We start from the raw sequence: 19,917 nt of genomic DNA, 5'->3' as shown, positions 1-19,917 counted from the left end.
TCCGTCTCGTTGTAAACAGCAGAATATGCACTCAGTGAAACGTTTGAGAGTGATTACAGCAGTGCAGACCAGCCGCTGGTCATCCTCAGCTGCCTGTTAAATGGAGCTCGCAGTTTGATTGAGACGGCCACAGTGAGGCAGAGGCTATTTATAGACAAGAGCCCTGAATTACCATTTAGAAGTGCCGTTATGCAACATGCACACTCTCCCACATACATTCATATATGCAGATATGCAGTGGGAGGCACACGCACAACCACATAGAAACATAGAACCACAGACTCAAGCGTTAACAGCACAGATGCATACACACACACACACAAAGATGTTTCTTACTTCAAAATTCGCATCCTTTGCACTTTTACCGTAAATAATGAGTATTACAACATATATCACAAGAATTCATTGCAATTATAATTCAAAGCTCAGAAACAACACTACCACAAATGTCAACTAAACCCTGTCTCCTAGAAATTACATTTCTTTACTTTACCTGTACAATAGAATGTTGCATTGTAGCCCAGATACATATTCTATTAACATTATGAGGAAATTTTATTAATGTATCTGTCAAGCTGCAAACAGTAAATCAAATATGTTGTTCACTCACAACTAGGGATGCACCGATACCACTTTTTTTCAGACCGAGTACAAGTACAAGTACTTACATTTGGGTACTCGCCAATACCGAGTACCGATACGAGTACTTCTCTGTGCCCAAAGACCCTCGTTAACAGCCAGCTGGAGGGTGTGAGCGACACACGGCAGGCTGGGGAGTCCCACATACGAGGCGGTGCGCCGCGACCGGCTATAGGTCGGCTTAGAAAGGCTCGGGGCGAAGGTGCTTCCCGGGGCCGTGGACAAAGTGTCACCGGGCAGACTGTCCTCAGTGCGCCTCAACCGCGCCGGGCCCCCAGGGAGGGGCCCATCCCACGTAAAAGGTGCCAGGGGTTTGCGGCGATGTCTGCAACCCAACCGACCCGTCTTGAAACACGGACTAACGCACGCGCGAGTCAGAGGGTGTAAGCAAAAACCTGTGGCGCAATGAAAGTGAGGGCCGTTGAGATAGGACCCGAAAGATGCTGACGACAGGTTAACGTCACGCTGCCGTAAAGTGATATCGGGCCATTGTATCGGAGACGTTTTGCGAGTACGAGTACATGAGCACAGTATCGGACCCGATACCCGATACTGGTATTGGTATCGGTGCATCCCTACTCAGAACATATTTATAGTAACAATAACAGTGCTGGATTATCTAAAGTAGATGAAGTGACAGACGATCAATAGAAAAATGTCGGAGCCTAACTCACCCTCTTTGTTTGAATCGACACAGGCTAAATACACATTTTGGCCCCTACATTTAAGGTTAGGGTAAGATAGTGATCTCGGTTTAATACAGAAAAAACGTTCAAAGTGAGTTGAATGATGAGACACAACACAAGTCCCAATCTTTCCCTAACCTTCACCTTAAGTGCTTTTTCCCCCTTAAATCAACCTCTGTCTCTGAACATAATCCAGGCAGCGATTATACCACTAACATTTGTATTATATTTATGTAATTTCTAGGAGACAGGATTGGCCAATTAATACTGGAGACACTCATGATAATTCTAAGTACTTATTCCCCCAAATAACAGCCCCTTCTCATTATCACTGAGGTCAAAATCCCCTTCTGACTGAAGTGGTTGAATGAAGACAGGCAGTGTTTCCACTGACCTGATGGTACATTTGTATCATATTGCTGGAGTGAGCGTCCAGTCAATAATTTCTTGACTCTGTTTAATAGAAACATTTTTTTAAGTCTAAAATTGTGCCTAAATAAAATGGGATAATGTGCATGCAAAACAAATCATTGACACTGTGACATGTGAAGAGAAAGCTGCATTATTTCTGACACAGTTTGTTCAACTCCAGGTATTGAGTCTGAGACTGCAGGCGGATGTCATGTGATGTGAATTTTATTGTTAGGTGGACTAATTCTTGATTTGCGGTATGTATGAACAATAAACTTAAGTCAGTTGAGTTAGTTGGGAAAAAAAAAGAACATGAAAGATTGATAATATTTAGCCTTTTAAATAAACTTGAAATACAAAATATAAAAGTGAGTTAGATTCTCTAATTAAAGTGTCTGTTTGTGTGTTGACAGATGGCATGTTTGGGAGGTGCCACCCTGTTCCAGTGAAGGAGGTTTACACCTACGATGTCTCCCCGTCTGTAGTGCAACGCTTCAGGACGCTGCTGGAGAAGCTCTCCAATAGAGGTACACACACACACACTGCTCTTATTAACAATCCAAAAAAAGTAACAATTTCAGCTTGGTCCAGAGATGTTCTGCACCAAATTTGGTGACAATTACTCAAAATTTGAAGGAGTAGTAGCAAAAAATCTGATTTGGATTTGGCGTAGCTTATATACATAGATTCATCTGGACCTACAAAATCCAGGGAAAAAAGTTTTGTTTCAGAGAGTTACGCCTGGGACACACCAGGAACGTCAGGAGCGTGTGGCGGCTGCGTGGCATGGTGGCTGCGTGATTCAGGGTCAGATGTTCACACCAGCTGCGTTTCAGTCGTGTGTCTGCTGGTTTCTGCTGCTGCAGCTGCTGCTATCAGTCTTTTCTTTCTACATAGAGTTTGCCTTTTAATGGCCATTTCATTTCATTATAAATATCATTTGTATTTATTTTAGACAGAGAAAGGTTAAGAAACGTGTGGTAATTTGTAAATAATAGTAATAATCCAAAATTAAAACTCCGTACTATATTCATTCATGGAGCTCTCTAAGTCACTGCATGTTCTAGAACACTGTCCGGCACATATTTCAGATTAAAAGCCTTGTGTTAACAAATGAAGGAATTCTGTCCACAGAAAAAACACTTGAGGGCTTTTATTTTGAATTGAAAGCAGGAAGTGTTGATTTAAACACCATACTTTATCAATTCATGGAGCTCTCTAAGTCACTGCAAGTTCCACAGCACTGACTGCTCATATTTCAGAATAAAAGCCTCTCGTTAACAAATGAAGGAATTCTGTCCACAGAAAAAACACTTGAGGGCTTTTATTTTGAATTGAAAGCAGGAAGTGTTGATTTAAACACCATACTTTATCAATTCATGGAGCTCTCTAAGTCACTGCAAGTTCCACAGCACTGACTGCTCATATTTCAGAATAAAAGCCTCTCGTTAACAAATGAAGGAATTCTGTCTACAAAAAAAAGCTTGAGGGCTTTTATTTTGAAATGAAAGCAGGAAGTGTTTATTTAAAAATAAGTCTTTACTTTTTTTTCATCTCCGTAATATATTCTACAGATAGACATCGGAACTGTAGTAATGTAGCTGATATGATGTTAATATACAGTCAATAGATCACCTTCACTGTCTGTTGTTGCTGTGAGACGCGTGCGGCACGCGTCAAAAATAGGCGAGACCTCTAGAAGAGACGCAGCTGAGACGCGGATCTCACGCGGGCAGTGTGTCTACTCTAACCTGTTAACATGGACGCCAAAATAAAAAAAAAACAGGTAACACAGCCGCAAGCTACTGACGTTCCCTGTGTGTCCCAGGCTTTATGGTTCAAAAGTTACAGGCCAAAACATAAAGTTTATTGCCACCATCTGGCCAAATTGGACCACATTCGGCACTGCACTCCCTTGGGTCCCAAGCATTACACCCGACAAGTGTGAAGTCAATCGGATGAGCAGTTCTCGAGATATGTTGATAACACACAGAGGGACAGACACGTGACCTGTCGGAGCAGTGACAATACAGTTTTAGGCTCCATACATACCATATTTCTACTAAAAAGAACACACTGAAATTTTACTCATAAAACTTGTAATACTCGTGCAACTTTGTCTCCGACAAATTCATATGGAGATGATATGCAACTAATATGCTCTGGCTTACATTTTGAAAATATCATATAATATAGAACAGCTTTAGATGCTGTAGTAGTAGATAGTCCAAGCTTGACTGCCCCCCAAAAGCAGTTTCTCTCTTGGAAAAGTCATGGCTGTGTGACTGTAAGAGTTGTTGTATTAGTAGTCTTTATGAAAAGTCATATAATACAGAACAGGATGTGTGATTGCTGCTATATGTGCAACTGTGTTAATTGTAATGTCATCAACAAAGTTACATGCACAAAGGGCTCAATGAGTCAGCAAGAAAGCCCTCAAGCACGTATTGTTTTCACAGTGTGATCAGGCTGAAGCCTCACAAACACACTGAGTCTGTAAGGATGGACTTTGGAACAGGGCCATATAGTCTTCGGTTACGTTGACCACTCTAAAACCCTCTTCCTGGAATGAATCATAGCCTGATAAGCCCTCCCTCCTCTTCCTGCTCTCACACACAGCCAGCTCCACCTCTTCACATATTTCCTTGTTCCTTCCCCTTCAGATCTACAGTTTGATAGATGGGTGTAACCAGCATGGTGGTGAAGTGCAAGAGCTGACAGGCCCCACAAACACATGTTGTTTAGATCAGAGCTCAAACTAGTTTCAGACTCAGTCGATACTCGTCACTGAGAGGTGAAATGGCGCAGAAAGGAGTTCAGCTGGACCAGGAAACCTTCTGTTGCTCCATCTGTCTGGATCTACTGACGGATCCGGTGACTACTCCCTGTGGACACAGCTACTGCATGAACTGTATTAAAACCCACTGGGATGAAGAGGATAAGAAGACAATCTACAGCTGCCCTCAGTGTAGGCAGACCTTCACACCCAGGCCTGTCCTGCTGAAAAACACCATGTTAGCAGTTTTAGTGGAGGAGCTGAAGAAGACTGGACTCCAAGCTGCTCCTGCTGATCACTGCTATGCTGGACCTGAAGATGTGGCCTGTGATTTCTGCACTGGGAGGAAACTGAAAGCCCTCAAGTCCTGTCTCGTCTGTCTGGCCTCGTACTGTGAACAACACCTCCAACCTCATTATGAATCACCTGCCTTTGAAAAACACAAGCTGGTGGAGCCCTCCAAGAAGCTCCAGGAGAACATCTGCTCTCAACACGGTGAGGTGATGAAGATGTTCTGCCGTACTGATCAGCAGTGCATCTGTTATCTCTGCTCTGTGGATGAACATAAAGGCCACGACACCGTCTCAGCTGCAGCAGAAAGGACCGAGAGGCAGAGAGAGCTCGGGAGGAGTCGACAAAAGATCCAGCAAAGAATTCACGACAGTAAGAAAGTCATGAAGCTGCTTCAACCGGAGGTGGAGGCTATCAACCGCGCCGCTGATAAAGCAGTGAAGGACAGTGAGAAGATCTTCACCGAGCTGATCCGTTTCATCCAACAAAGAAGCTCAGATGTGAAGCAGCAGGTCAGATCCCAGCAGAAAACTGAAGTGAGTCGAGTCAAAGATCTTCAGGAGAAGCTGGAGCAGGAGATCGCTGAGCTGAAGAGGAGAGACGCTGAACTGGAGAAGCTCTCACACACAGAGGATCACAACCAGTTTCTACAAAATGACTCCTCACTCTCACATCTCAGTGAATTCACAGAGTTACCCAGCACCAAAATCCGCCCTCTGCAGTACTTTGAGGACGTGGCGGCGGCTGTGTCAGACGTCAGAGATAAAGTACAAGACGTTCTGAGTAAGAAATGGCCGAAGATTTTACGGACAGTGACTGAAGTGGATGCTTTACTGTCACAACAACTGAGGACCAGAGAGGAATTCTTACAGTATGCATGTCAACTCACACTGGATCCAAATACAGCACCCTCCTGGATGGTAGTTTCTGAGCAGCGCCGTAAAGTAACAACAATACCAATGGAGCTTTTCGTACATTGTTATTCTTCAGATAAATTTAAAAACTATCAGATCCTGAGTAGAGAGAGCCTGACTGGACGTTGTTACTGGGAGGTGGAGTGGGACGCACTAGTCACAATAGCTGTTGCATACAAGGATATGAGCAGATCAGGGACCTATGAAGAATGTGCATTTGGACACAATGACAAGTCTTGGGCGTTATATTGTCTCGCTAAATATGAATTCAGACATAACAATATCAATACTCCGATCTCAGGTAAGTCGTCCTACAAGGTCGGAGTGTTTGTGGATCATAAGGCAGGTGTTCTGTCCTTCTACAACGTGGGTGAAACCATGACTCTCCTCCACAGAGTCCAGACCACATTCACTCAGCCTCTCTACGCTGGACTTGCTCTTCATTATTCTAGAGGAGACAATGCCAAGTTGTGTGAGCTGAAGTAGACGGGAAGTGGCAATGGGTTGGATTCTGCTTTTTTTGTGTTTATGCATTGTGTGTCAGATATCAGCTGTCACTTAAAGCCCCTCCAGTGTATTTTGGTATTTCTATATTTCATATTTATTTGAGTCATTTCCTGACTAAGTTGATAAGCCACACTGTTTGCCTATTCTTTTTGACAAATAACTTAATTTTGTGCTCAAAGTTAAAAAAAAAGAAAGGTTGTTGCTAAAATGGGAATATGACGTCTGACTATAGTAGTCTGAGCAGCGGCAAACTGAAAAATCTGTATATCTGTCTGTCAGTTTGTCTTTCTAGTTAGTTAGCTAGTTAGCTAGCTCAACTTGTTGCATCAGCTAACTGAAGGGTTTCCTCCACCTTACTTTAGTGTGTTGATTTTCACAATGACATTTGTGTGTGCGGTGAACGGGTGCAATTGTGTATTTATTATTATTATTTAGTCATTTAAAGGGACTCTATGTAAGAATCAGAAATTGCTTGTTAACAGCGACACCGTTGGCCGTTAAGTCAACGAAAGTCAGCGGTCTGTTGCTCACGCTCGCGCTTGTGCTCGCTCTACATAGACATGAATGAGCATCGCTCAAAACAGTGAGGCGACACACGTCAGCTAAAAGCACAATATCACTCTATATTTCACCTGCTTGGCAGTAATGTTAGCTGACCAGACGAAGGTCTCCATGAATCAATGCTGTAGTGTCGTGTAATGTAGTGTCAGCTTTTCCTGCCTCAGCCTCCCGACTGCGGCTGGAGGGAACGGGAGACACCGGAGTTTTGGTCGGAGACGATAACGTTACTAACGTTACCCCGTCTATTCACTCAGCAGCATGAAACAAGACACAGGAAACCTCTGTTGGTCTGGAGGAGCTGCAGCAGTTATTTCTGCACAAACTTTCACTGAACATTCACTAGATATTCTCAGAGCTATACTAACTCTTCTGCTGTGTGGAGTGTGCGCGCATGCAAGTGAGTGTGGAGCGAAAGAGCGAGTGAGAACGAGCACGGTGTGTGAGTGAAGGCAGGCAGGTAGAGGAGCAGAGGAGCAGCCCTGGAGACCAAAGCTACGGTCTCCCCCACGTCCTCTGACCGCGGTCGGGATACTGAAGCGGGAAGGGTTGACACTGTTTAACAGACGGGCTTCACTAGATAGAACTTTGCGGTTTTGGTGCTTCCATGTAGTTTGTGTTGGAGTCTGAGTCTGAACAGCGTAGCCACACGCGAGCGCGACCGGGGACACCACCCGCAATGATTTATACGTGTAAGAAGTTACAAACAGTCCCTTTAACCTCTTAAAATCCAAATTATTTCTTGTATTCCTTTCATTCCACCTAAGTAGCTTTGAGATTGGAGAAATCATCTCATTCCACCCTTATTCCCTCCATCCTGTCTGACAGCGTCATGTATGTATTCTGTATCCAAAGTTCTGCAGGTTTGAACGTTTGGCTGCTATGCACGAGTTTGTACCGAATGAGTCACAGGTTTGAAGAAATAAATTGCGCCGGTGATGCAGTGTTTTGCTCTGCAACAACCTTTGCCTGCTTGTGCACTGTTCACTCCTTATTGCACACCACTTCTTACAGCAATTTATCCCACAAAAGACTGAACGAAGAAGATAAGAAAAGATGAGATACAACTTTATTCATTCCGAGGGAAATTGCTGTGCAGCAGTTGGGAAGTGGGAAGAGTGCAAATGAAAGAGTGTAATATATCAAATATATACAATGTCCAAATCAAGTTAACAGTATGGATCAGTCTGGGTGGGTTGCATGTAGATATGTATGTACATATGAGATCTAAAGTAAGATTACATGGTTAAAACAGAAGGAATAAAGAATGAATAACCTGAGTGAGCATCATTACTTGAATAAATATGAAATATTGTTTGAATTTTATTTTCATTTATATTTTTATGACCTGTGTGGAAATGATTAATGATCAGTTGTTGCTTGTTCTTTTTTTTCGGGTGTAAGAAGCTGCTGTTACTGTACTGTACCACTAGAGGGAGGCAGACACCTGTGTAACAGCCCAGTGGGCATCTGGGGAGCATTTCATGCACTTTCATCATGCAGCTCTCTCTGAACGACAGGACAGGAAAAAGCAGCCTGTTACTCTCTAGAGAGTTCAGCTTTCCGTGCTGCACCCGCTGAAGAGAGATGTCAAAAAAAGTACAACACTTATTTTGTGAGTTTTTCTCTCTTGCCTTTATACTCTACCATCTTTCTTTTGAGTTTGATTTGATGGCTTTCCTCCCTCTCCCCCTTCTACAAAAGATAAAAAACCCAAAACAACAAAACTGCTCCTCTGGTTTAATTCGCCGAATCGGCGCTCGGCGGGAGAGCTGGAGAAATATTCAGATTTCACAGAGAGGCGAGGAGTTTGGAGGCATTTGTCAGGCGCTCTGAAGTGAAATGAATTATGCAAATGAGATGTTTGGCCCCGGCTGTCTGCAGAAGCCATTAGGGAGGACAAAACTCTAAAGACACTGAAGCATCTGCATTTCAGGCCCTGCCAGTCCACGGAAAAGATAACACAGTTTGCTCTCTCCTTATCTTTTTCTATTATAAACACACACATGCACATATACAGTATTCTCATCAACTCTTTCTTTCTTTACTGTCTTCTTTCTTTATTTAATATTCATTTGCACGCTGAAAGTCAGATGAGAAGACCGATACCACTCTCTTGTTTGTCTGTTCAATGTGAAGCTACAGCCAGGCTAGCAGTTTCCCCCTGTATCCAGTCTTTATGCTAAGCTAAGCTAACCATCTCCTGGTTGCTTCATATTATAATCAATAGACATATATGAGAGTTGTGTTGGTCTTCTCATCTAACTCTTGGCAAGTAAACAAATAAGTGTATTTGCCAAAATGTTAAACTATTCCTTTAAGTATAAAAGTTGAGTACAAACAATTTTTGTTTCTAATGACTTATTTTTATATTGTTAGCCGTCATTTCTGTCAATTATAAAAAACATTGTAATAAATTAGGGCTGTCAATTGATTAAAATATTTAATCATGATTAATCGCATGATTGTCCATAGTTAATTGCGATTAATTACAAATTAACACACATTTTTTATCTGTTCAAAATGTACCTTAAAGGGAGATTTGTCAAGTATTTAATACTCTTATCCCATAATGATAAAAGCAGCAAGTGGGCAGATATGCTGCTTTATGCAAATGCATGTATACAAATCTGAGTCTGCTACATATTTATTATTGGAAATCAATTAACAACACAAAACAATGACAAATATTGTCCAGAAACCCTCACAGGTACTGCATTTAGCATAAAAAATATGCTCAAATCATAACATGGCAAACTGCAGCCTGATTATCATAAAGTGGGCATGTCTGTAAAGGGGAGACTCGTGGGTACCCATAGAACCCATTTACATTCACATATCTGGAGATCAGAGGTCAAGAGACCCCTCTGAAAATGGCCATGACAGTTTTTCCTCACCAAAATTTAGTGTATATTTGGAGCGTTATTTAACCTCCTCCTCGACAAGCTAGTATGACATGGTTGGTACCAATAGATTTTTTTAGTTTTTTCTAGTTTCACAATATGTCAGTATCTTCACTCTAGCTTTAAAACTGAGCCCGCTACAACCTAAAAATCACAAGTTGTGTTAATGCATTAAAGAAATTAGTGGCATTAAAACAAATTTGCGTTAACGCGTTATTATTGCGTTAACTTTGACAGCCATATAATTAATCTGGTCATTTCTAAGGTCTAGTCACACTACGACAACAATGCTACAACAAAGCTAGACCACCTGGCGATCGCAGATTTTAAACAGTTTAGCCAGATTATTGAAAGCACTCTACAGTATTTGGAGGTAATACTGGAAGTGAATGCACCTGAAATGTTGATAATAGTCGCTCATTGCAATTTGGTGATTTAGATTCAAAATTTCTTTTATGTATATTGTCATTATCTACCCAATATGTTCCTTGTCGTCAGCATTTTAGTTCATTTTGTAAGTGTAAGTATAAGATTTCACTTCTGTATAATATTGTTTTTAAATTAGTTCAGACTTTATGATTCTCACAAATCATCGTTTGGTCACATGAGGTTGGTAGAAAACATAAGGAATCCACTGGTACCGACCATGTCATACTAGCATATTTGGGAAGGAGGCTAAATAATGCTCCAAACTTGCGCTAAATTTTGGTGAGGATGGTCATGGACATTTTCAAAGGGGTCCCTTGACCTCTGACCTCAAGATATGTGAATGTAAATGGGTTCTATGGGTACCCACGAGTCTCCCCTTTACAGACATGCCCACTTTATGATAATCACATGCAGTTTGGGGCAAGTCATAGTCAAGTCAGCACACTGACACACTGACAGCTGTTGTTGTCTGTTGGGCTGCAGTTTGCCATGTTATGATTTGAGCATATTGTTTTATGCTAAATGCAGTACCTGTGAGGGTTTCTGGACAATATCTGTCATTGTTTTGTGTTGTTAACTGATTTCCAATAATAAATATATACATATGTTTGCATAAAGCAGCATATTTGCCCACTCCCATGTTGATAAGAGTATTAAATACTTGACAAATCTCCCTTTAAGGTACATTTTGAACAGATAAAAGTGTGATTAATTTGCGATTAATCGTGATTAAATATGGACCATCATGCGATTAATCCCGATTAAATATTTGTATCGATTGACAGCCCTGGTTATTATTGTTGATGGCCAAAACTACAAAAAATAAGGCCCAAGTTGTAATAAAACAGAATGATCCTTCAACATATCCATGTGTTATGTTTATTTTATTCAAGAAGGGCCAATGCGCATTAATTAACATGATCACTTGAGTCCATCATGTAAATGTGCCAGATTTAGCCATACAGGCTCTAATGGTTTACAATTTTCAAACAGCTGTTGCTGCGATTGCGGTCACCCTCCTCCACCCGCCCACACACACATTAACACAAACACACTGGAGCGTCGTCCCACTTTCACAGCAAACTAAAGACCCCGCAGATGTGAAGCCATTTGAAAAGCCAAGGTCAGAGCTGCTATTAGCCCACAGCGACAACGCTCCTCTTCAGTTCACACACAACATTGAGACCCTACTTGACCTCCCTGGTGCAACCTTTGAGGGTCTTTACAGCAGTATTTTGATATTATTAGGTGTCTGTGTGGCTCCTCTGCAACAATGATTGATTTACTAAAACTGTTCCACCGAAAGACATGCAGATAGTTTGGGTTTTATTTGTCCAGGTTTTGAGGTTTCTGCCTTCACCTGAATACAATAACGGTGACTGGATTTTTGTTCTGATGTTACGTGCTGTGCCGAGGCTTCGGGAGCGTGTGTCGAGTAATCCAGGAAGTTTTCTGTGAAGGGCGAATCAAGGCTCGTATCGTCTTAGACCAACGACGTAACTGAAGGCGCCCGAAGCCAAAAGAGTTGAGAAACTATTATTCCTGAACATAGTATCACATGTACCCATGAAAGCTGTGCCTGTTCTGTTTTTGCCCATGGTTGTAGCTACTGTGACTCTTAGTGAATACGGCCATCGGTGGTGGTCGAGCACACATGCATAAGTTAGTCAGAATGTGGAAAAAGGTAGAACAGAAAACTACTATATCTGGGGGGGAAAAAAGAGCTGGAGCTTTTCCGAAACAGTTTTTTGATTCTTTGTCAAGGAATGGACGCTCTGACCTCTGACCTCCTCACTGTTGTCTGCTTGCATTTTTGTCCATCTTCTGTAGGAACTGAAGCTCATGTGCTGTTGGTGGTTCTGGATAAAATTGTCATCTTTGGTCCTGAATGAATACATCCTCATCCATTTTGCACCAGTCTCATTTAGTGAGCTATTCAAATGTGGAGGCATCTCACTCAAAGCGCCTTTTGCCTCCTATACCTTGACTGGCCGGCAGCCTCCTGCCCACATTTCTGTGGTGGGTTCAGTGTGTGAGAAGCATAGAGTCGCTCTGAATATCCTGGCAGGGGCTCCAACGTTTATTAACCTGTCGTGTCAGATGCCGTCTGTTCACCCGCAGCTAACGCCCGTTTTCTCAGCCTCCGCGGCTGCCATTAAAGGCTCCGTTTTATGGCTCTTTGATGGCGAAAGCTGGCCTGACACACTGTGCAGCTGTTAAAGAGAAGCTTGTGCCTGATTCGTGGCAGTTGGGGTCGTAATTCATTTCGCAGGGGTCTAAAGAAGGTGTCCGTGCGCTGAAATGGTCTCTAATGAGTGGAGCTGATTTAATTAGTGCAGAAGTGTAGATACAGTTGTTAGTAAAATGTGTTGCTGTTGGTCGACCATCAGTATAATGAGATGTCGGCAGTGTCTCATTCAGGAGGACTCCGATTCTATGAAATTCTATCAAACACTGACACGCTACTCTACCCCAGCACTAAAATAGACTGAGTTTAGCATTGTGGAGGTTGAAGAGACAAAGTTAAATGGGAAAAGTCATTAACCATTTCTTTACTTATTTTGTTATTTTGGGGTCATTTTATGCCTTTCTTATGCGATTGTAGAGAGAGATGGGCAACAAAGGTTTCAGTCAGATTTTAACCAGGACTGAACCCCTAAACCATGTCGGCAACCCACCCGACCCATCTTGAAACACGGACCAAGGAGTCTAACGCACGCACAAGTCAGAGGGTGCAAGCAAAACCCCATGGCGCAATAAAAGTGAGGGCCAGTGCGCGCCGGCTGAGGTGGGATCCCGGCCTAGCCGGGTCGAGCGCACCACTGTTAAGTGGTATCGGTGCCGTTTGTATCAGAGCCGTTTTGCGAGTACGAGTACATGAGCACAGTATCGGGACCTGATACCCAATACTGGTATCGGTATCGGTATCGCTCTCATAACTAGGGATGTCAGAAGAACGAATACTTAGGTAACAAGTTGATGCCAAAAATCTGAAAATATGACAGTACTCATTTTTCTACTGTACCGCAGGTAACGGGGGCCTCGAGGCTAACAGCATCTAAATTTCGAAATGGACACAGTAAACTCACTATTGACTAGGGATGCTAATATTGAAAAAAAATAAAATAACCGATAACGGTTACTAATCGCTAACCGACAAGATTAGTGCGTCTCATGTAGCGGTGTGCCAGCTACAAACAACTGAGTCCCCAGTTCAGCCGTTAGCAGGAGCGTTAGTAGCCACGCTGCTGCGTGAAGTGACGCGGACATGCAGCCACTTTCCCAGTAAAGGTCCGCAACCACCGCATCATTTAGTTTAGCAGGTTGTCAGCTGTGTGTCTGTCCGGCGTAACGATACTCTGTCGCCTGGCGTAACTTTAGCGATTTTCCGACAAAAGGCGCGTGTGTGTTTGTGCTACGTTAGCAGCTGTAGCGCTGCTGGAGGCTTTGTGCGGTCTGTCAGCGCGGCGTAACTTTAGAGAGTGTTCGACAGACCGTATGTGGGTGGCGGCGGTGAGTGTGGGGTTGTCGGTGGTGTTACAGCTGTGAACGTAAGTGTAGCAGACAGAGTGTGTACAGTTTATTTGTCGGTGAATAAATGCTACGAGGCTACAACTCCTCCGCTCCAGACCGGAGCCAACTTCCTGTATCTTGCAACACTCTCGCTCAGACTCTCTTAAGGTGGACCAGCTTTTATCCTTAAAGTGACGAGCCACTCCTCTGAGTTTTGCTCAGCTTTTTAATTAATTATTAATATTTCTTTTAACAGTTTAACAAATAGCGTTAATCGGTTAAAATTCTTAATGTCGGTTAAACAGTCCTGCGGAGCTAACGGCTAACGTTAACAGAGGTTGCATTCAGTTTAGATATGATGTGATCATGCTCTCTTCAGTAAAAATGAGTATTAGGCGAAGGAATTTATAACATTATCATGATGTGTTCAAATGTAATGTAATTGTAAAATGTAGTTTTTGATGAGAAACTTGAATAAATCCAGGTGTTGGAAGGAGATGTTTAGATAGATATTAGAGAGAGAATTATGATCTGTTTAACTTCCTAATACTAGCTCTAAGTGTTTATTGTTTTGTTTTTTACTGTGGTATCAAATTGGGTATCGAGAATCGTGGAAATTCACTGGTATTGGTATCGACTGCTAAATTTCGTTACATCCTCACTCATGGCGTTGTTTTCAGAGAAAAAGCTGTAAAAAAGCCACTGTCCACTACCTGCTCAGCAGCAAACAGCAGACAGACACAGTTAGAGACTAGCTGGTGAACATATTGGAGCATTTAGCAGCTAAAGAGAACAAACATTTACCACAGGAGTTGGTAGAGACAAAAAACAGCTAAAAAAGAGAGCAATATTGGACGTGCTTGTAGGGTGTCTGTGTGTGTGTTTATGCGACAGCGTAAACTTTGAGTGAACTCAGAACTCCACTTCTTTCTGTTATCCTTCTCCAGTCTCTCTCCTTTTTCCTCCTGATTTTAAAGCCTCGGGTCGGGATAAGCTTACATTTGATCATTGCATTCGATCTGAACACACCTTAAGGAGCAGTGATCTGGCGGCATCTAGCAGTGTTGTTGCAGATTACAACCAACTGAAACTTCTCCTGTGTGCCAAGCGTGAAGGAGAACTACGGTGGCCAATTTGAAAATGTGAATGACCCTCTCTAGAGCCAGTGTTTGGTTTGTCTGTTCTGGGCTACTCTAGAAACCAGCCCAGTCTCACAGCAAAGCGTGTAATACACCCGCCTGTCCACCAGAAAAATGCGTGTCAGTGTCACGTTTTGCCTCGCCGAGACGTGAATATTACACGCCTGTATGAAGGTGCAGTGTTTTGTGTAACGTTTCTTTGTAGTGTACGGAAGTCTAACTCGAGAGTTACATATATAAAATGAGAAACACAGGACTTTCAAGTGGGAGACCCGTGTTCGAGAACGGTGTTGTGTTGTGTAAGTTACGTTGTTTTCCGTACTGCCGTTACATTGTTTCCGTACGTGTTTTACTCGTACTACTATTTACTTATTTTAACCCTAACCATGACGTTTTCCCTTAAACTTACTAAGTGGTTTCTTGCCTAAACGCAAGTCCGCCCCCTGCTGGTACTGCACATTAATACAGGCGTGTAATATTCACGTCTCTGCGAGGCAAAACGTGACACTGACACGCTGTCCTCTGGTGGACAGGCGGGTCTATTACATGCTTTGGCATGATACTGTGAAGAGGACCTGCTCCCTATGTAGATATAAACGGCTCATTCTAAGGTAACAGAAACACAACGATTCTTATTATCAGTTGATTAAACGCTAAAGAAAACATACTTCTTAATCATTATATTCAATTTCTGCCAATAAATCCCCCTAAATGCTGCACACAGGTCCTTTAAGTAGAATGTTCCATTCTGTCATTATAGTTTGACTCTAAAATCTCCACAAAACAACTATTGTGCAAACACACATGACTGCTGTGAATTGTGTAATCTTGTAACTCCATCACTCTCGTGATTTTCATGTTTTCAATTCAGGTCAAGGATTGCATGCTCCTCTCGGATAAACTGAGGAATTAAAACTGCTTCTAGTATGTGTGCTCTTACTTTATTGATGTATAAATATATTAATTCACATCTGCAGTTCTTGAATGTCACAAATTGAAATATTCACACAGCGGCATATAACACTAGATATACAGGACAGGACACCTAATACTATATCACTTATATTAATTCTGTCAACAACTGTGTTCAACTTGGTTTTAAAGATACTGGTTCAACTGCAGCTCGTTGTCATCTTCATGTTTGTGGATTGTCCTCAAGATACAGGCTTTACATCTGACAGCGGTGGTGTTCCCGTTCTCCTTTTTAAGAGTGCGTCCTCCGTGTCGGACCCACATCTTGTGGCATCACATCTGGAGCGGCAGTCTGTATAACTTGAATCTTTCAGGAACGTCATCGCTCATCTGCCAAATGCCTCTCGGTTCATGTTGTGCCTTGCCCGGCGCAGCCATATTTCCGGTAACATTTCGTTCCGCTACCCCATCTGGTGCTGGCGCCTGCTCCTCTGTTCGGATGCCAGAAAGCTGTGTTTGGATGCATGTTAAGCAGAAGAAACAGACGTGAATGCCCAAGCAGCTCATCAAACTTGTCCTTTTGCACACTCGCTGAAATGCAGAAGAGATTTTTTGTCACTGATGCTGAAACTCTTCATTTGCCAGTAAATGCACAGGAGTGTCTGACTGACATTGGTGCTGAGACAGTTTGACAACTAGGTAATAAAAATGTTACCCAGAAGAAAAGGGACACAGATGCCCAAACTGCTCATCGGTTTGTCCTGTTGTGCACTCGTTTAACAGAGAAGACAAATAGTTTTTTGTCAGTGAATATGATAACTTATATCAAATAAGAACAATTGATGCACAAATGTAATCAATGAAGTTTGATGTATGAGTATTGCAAGTGTTGGTGATGTAAAAACCTGAGAGTGTCGGGAGGATGAGAGGAGAAATGGTTTCTGTTTCGTCACTGGAACATCCAGTCGCTCTCTGAGTCTCTGAGGGACACGCCGCTGTTGCCTTGTCTCCTCTGCTAATGAGTGACCTAATGAGTTTAGGGAAATTAAAGCATGTTCAGCAATTTCTCGCCCTTCTTTCTAGACGATACTTAACTGCATTTCATCTGGACTTCTATCATGCCTTAAAACTCACTTTTTCCATATGTCACTGCAGTGTTACTCACAGCTCAAGTAAGAGTTTGTTCTTCTTGGTCTGAGACACGCAGGTGTACACCTGCCTCCAAGAAGAAACAATAGAATTCCTCCATATGTTCTGATGTGGTTCTAAAGGTTCTCTGTGTTCCTGTCTGTAGGTTTGACCTGGGAAGATGACACCACTCAGCAGGTTCTGTCCAAGGAGTTATCCAAACTGAGGAGAGTCCCCTACAGGCCGCAGCAGAAGGGAGCTGTCTATGACGCCGACAGCAGGTCAGATGTTTACCCAGTTTACCCATCAGTAGCTCTGGGCTATTGAGATCAATTATTACATTATTACGTTATGAGTTGCTACAGGAGGTGGGATTCTGTTTTGGACAGGAATCCTTACTTGAATTGCACTGCATCGAGTTTGTCCCTGTAGCCTACCCCCTTTCTATATGTTATAAATAAAGTTGCTTAAAAGAAAAAAAACATCCACCGTAGCCTAGTGTAAGTGCAGTGGGATTCTCTTGTTGTATTTCCCTAAGTCCTTACTCTATGAATTCTACTTGTCAAGTCAATTTTATTTGTATAGTCCAATATCCCAAATTTGCCACAGTGGCTTTACAATCTGTACAGGATACGACACCCTCTGTCCTTTACAGTAGGACCCTCTCATCGGATAAGGAAAAAACTCCTCCCCCCCCAAAAAAAACTTTAACAGGGAGAAAAATGGAAGAAACCTCAAGAAGAGCAACAGAGGAGGGATCCCCCTTCCAGAACGGACACATGTGCAATAGATGTCATGTGTACAGAGTAACAGCATAATGAAAATACAACATAGATAATCCATATGATAAAAAATTGATACATATCATGTGAATATGTATGAAGAGGTGGATCCAGGAGGATGTCAAGCAGCTTCCAGGCGCCAAACAGATGGAGCCTGAGCAACACAACCTCCTCACCTCCATGGAACCTAGAGAGAGGACAAGATTTTTGTTTTTAGTTCACAGTTGCTTTGGTGATGTAAACATCTGTTTCCCATGCCAATACATCTTTCCTTGACCTCATGATGTTTTCCGTTGAGGCGCGAGAGAGGTGTTTAGAGAGTGCAGTCACCTGTTGAAAATATAGCAGAGTATTTTCATATTAAATTAAGTAGGGACTTGGAAAAGAGGAATTATATGGCTGTACTTGTGTGCGGTGATACAGTGATGTGGACCTTTCCTTCTTCTTTTTCTCTACCAAAGGCCAGTAGCTGAGGCAATGGACCCAGTAGACCAGAGGGTGAAGCCGGTGGAGGTGGAGCTCAGCAGGAACCTGCAGATGTACCTCCAACGTCTCGGCCTCCTTCCCAAGACGTCATCTGCCTCCAGTCTGAGCACCCCGAGCAAGGTGAGGGATTCTTGGATGCTACATGCTAGCAGTCGTTAATCACATTCTTTTCTAATTTCTGAATCATTCAGTACCCTGCTCAAGGACAACTACCTACAGTAGTTGGTTGAAGGACGAGTAGGGTTGAATTGGAACATCTTAACACTGTTGTATGCAGCAAAACCGCCATGCTGTTCCTTCAAAATTATACAAGGGTTTAATGTTTTACACTGAAACATTTATTTCACACAAAATTATTAATGATAACAAAAAATATCACAAGATTTTAATAGCTTATAAAAATAAAACTCTACAGGTCTAATAATACAGCTGTAGTTTTTAAAAATGTTTGAAATGTAGGACATAATAGGCTCATGTTGTTTATTTTTTGGATATGTCTTTGGTTTCATCTTTCTATTCATCACATGGAGAGGCTGGCTGGATGCACAGGGTTTACACGGCACTGTACAAAGTTGCAGTAGCGATGGTTCAAAACAAAATTCTGCAACTAAAACCAGGGGTTCTCTTTTTGGGGGCGAGGGACCCCGAACAGGGGAGTACATTTACCAAGACCCCGGCATATTCGTAACACCGATTAAGCATAATGCTTATTACCATTTGTGCTCTGAGACGCCATTGGAACTAATTGTATTATAAAACTTTTCAACCTAAATACTTCAGACCTGTTTGATTGTGATAAACAGAAACACATTTTAATTTGAATCATGTTAACACCACTTTGTTTTGCCCTGATATTTCGGCTGCTTTGTAATCAGATGTTGCTTTAGCTTGGCCGGCTTCATGGCTTTGTTTGCTAGCGCCTGAAGACACGTGACGCATTTTGACCCCACTTTGAGAACCACTGCCTTAAACTACCAGTCAGGGTTGTGTGATATGAAATACTGAGAGCTGATAGAGTTTTGTCAACCGGTTGGAGAGTTTTTCTGCATCACCCTACGGTAGCTGTTCCTTTAAAGGGCCCATATTGTAAAAAGTGAGATTTTCAGGTTTAAGCAGGTTTAAGTTCTATATGAATACGCTCAAAAACGCTCAATCCACAGATAAATACACACAGCCCGTATTCAGTAACTGTGCGTTAGAAACAAGCCGTCAGGATTTCTGTACATTTGTGATGTCACAAATCTACAATATTTAGACAACTTCAGACTTAAACGTAAACATTCTAAATGTGTCCCAGTTTATTTCTTGTTGCAGTGTATGTGAATGACATCAGCTGACAGGAAGTAAACATGGACCCAAGCTGTTGCCTAGCAACGCAATTCTGTTGCCATTCCGTTGAAATGTGCTGAAACAGAGCGTTTCTGATAGAGGGTGTATACAGGTATATTCAGACAGACAGGATGAGAAAAATAATGTGTTGTTTGAACATTAAAGCATGTAAACATGTTCTAGTAGAAACCCAAAATACAAGTATGAACCTGAAAATGAGCATGATATGTCCCCTTTAATATCTCTGGTTGAATTAAACTGTTGCGGACAATGTTGCAAAACTGTTTTAGGGCAATATATTTAGGATTTTTGCGTCAACGCAATGGAGTACATTAAGTTTTCAAGTATTTAATTCAATACCAAAAATAGACATTCCTATCCGTTTATTTTATAGGTAAATTATTTATTTAATTTACAGAAAATAGTACAATATCACATTACATGGTGCTATCATGATAGAAGATTACAGTGAAGTATATTTATCCATATTGCTCTATACTGCCAGTGATATCTT

At 42.1% G+C, this 19,917-nt stretch overlaps 2 protein-coding genes across 2 annotated transcripts in view; both read left to right on the top strand.

Annotated features, from left to right (window-relative positions):
* The window catches only part of LOC119499358 (receptor-type tyrosine-protein phosphatase N2-like), a 277,893-nt gene that overhangs the window by 46,991 nt on the left and 210,985 nt on the right, over positions 1–19,917 (top strand). Inside the window, 3 exon segments of the mRNA XM_037788647.1 lie at positions 2,150–2,263; positions 16,973–17,087; positions 18,050–18,194. Of these exon segments, the coding sequence (XP_037644575.1) occupies positions 2,150–2,263; positions 16,973–17,087; positions 18,050–18,194 (374 nt within the window).
* LOC119499360 (tripartite motif-containing protein 16-like) lies at positions 3,626–6,747 on the top strand. The gene has a single exon (XM_037788648.1). The coding sequence runs from the start codon at positions 4,536–4,538 to the stop codon at positions 6,201–6,203; it is 1,668 nt and encodes a 555-aa protein (XP_037644576.1). The 5' UTR covers positions 3,626–4,535; the 3' UTR covers positions 6,204–6,747.

Source organism: Sebastes umbrosus, chromosome 12, assembly GCF_015220745.1.
Source record: "Sebastes umbrosus isolate fSebUmb1 chromosome 12, fSebUmb1.pri, whole genome shotgun sequence".
NCBI lineage: Eukaryota > Metazoa > Chordata > Actinopteri > Perciformes > Sebastidae > Sebastes > Sebastes umbrosus.
The sequence above is the reverse complement of the archived record's forward strand: the minus strand, read 5'-3'. Positions and strand labels throughout refer to the sequence as shown.

Excerpts from the sequence above, each read along its gene's own strand:
- LOC119499360 (XM_037788648.1), top strand. The coding sequence starts at position 4,536 with ATGGCGCAGAAAGGAGTTCAGCTGGACCAGGAAACCTTCTGTTGCTCC.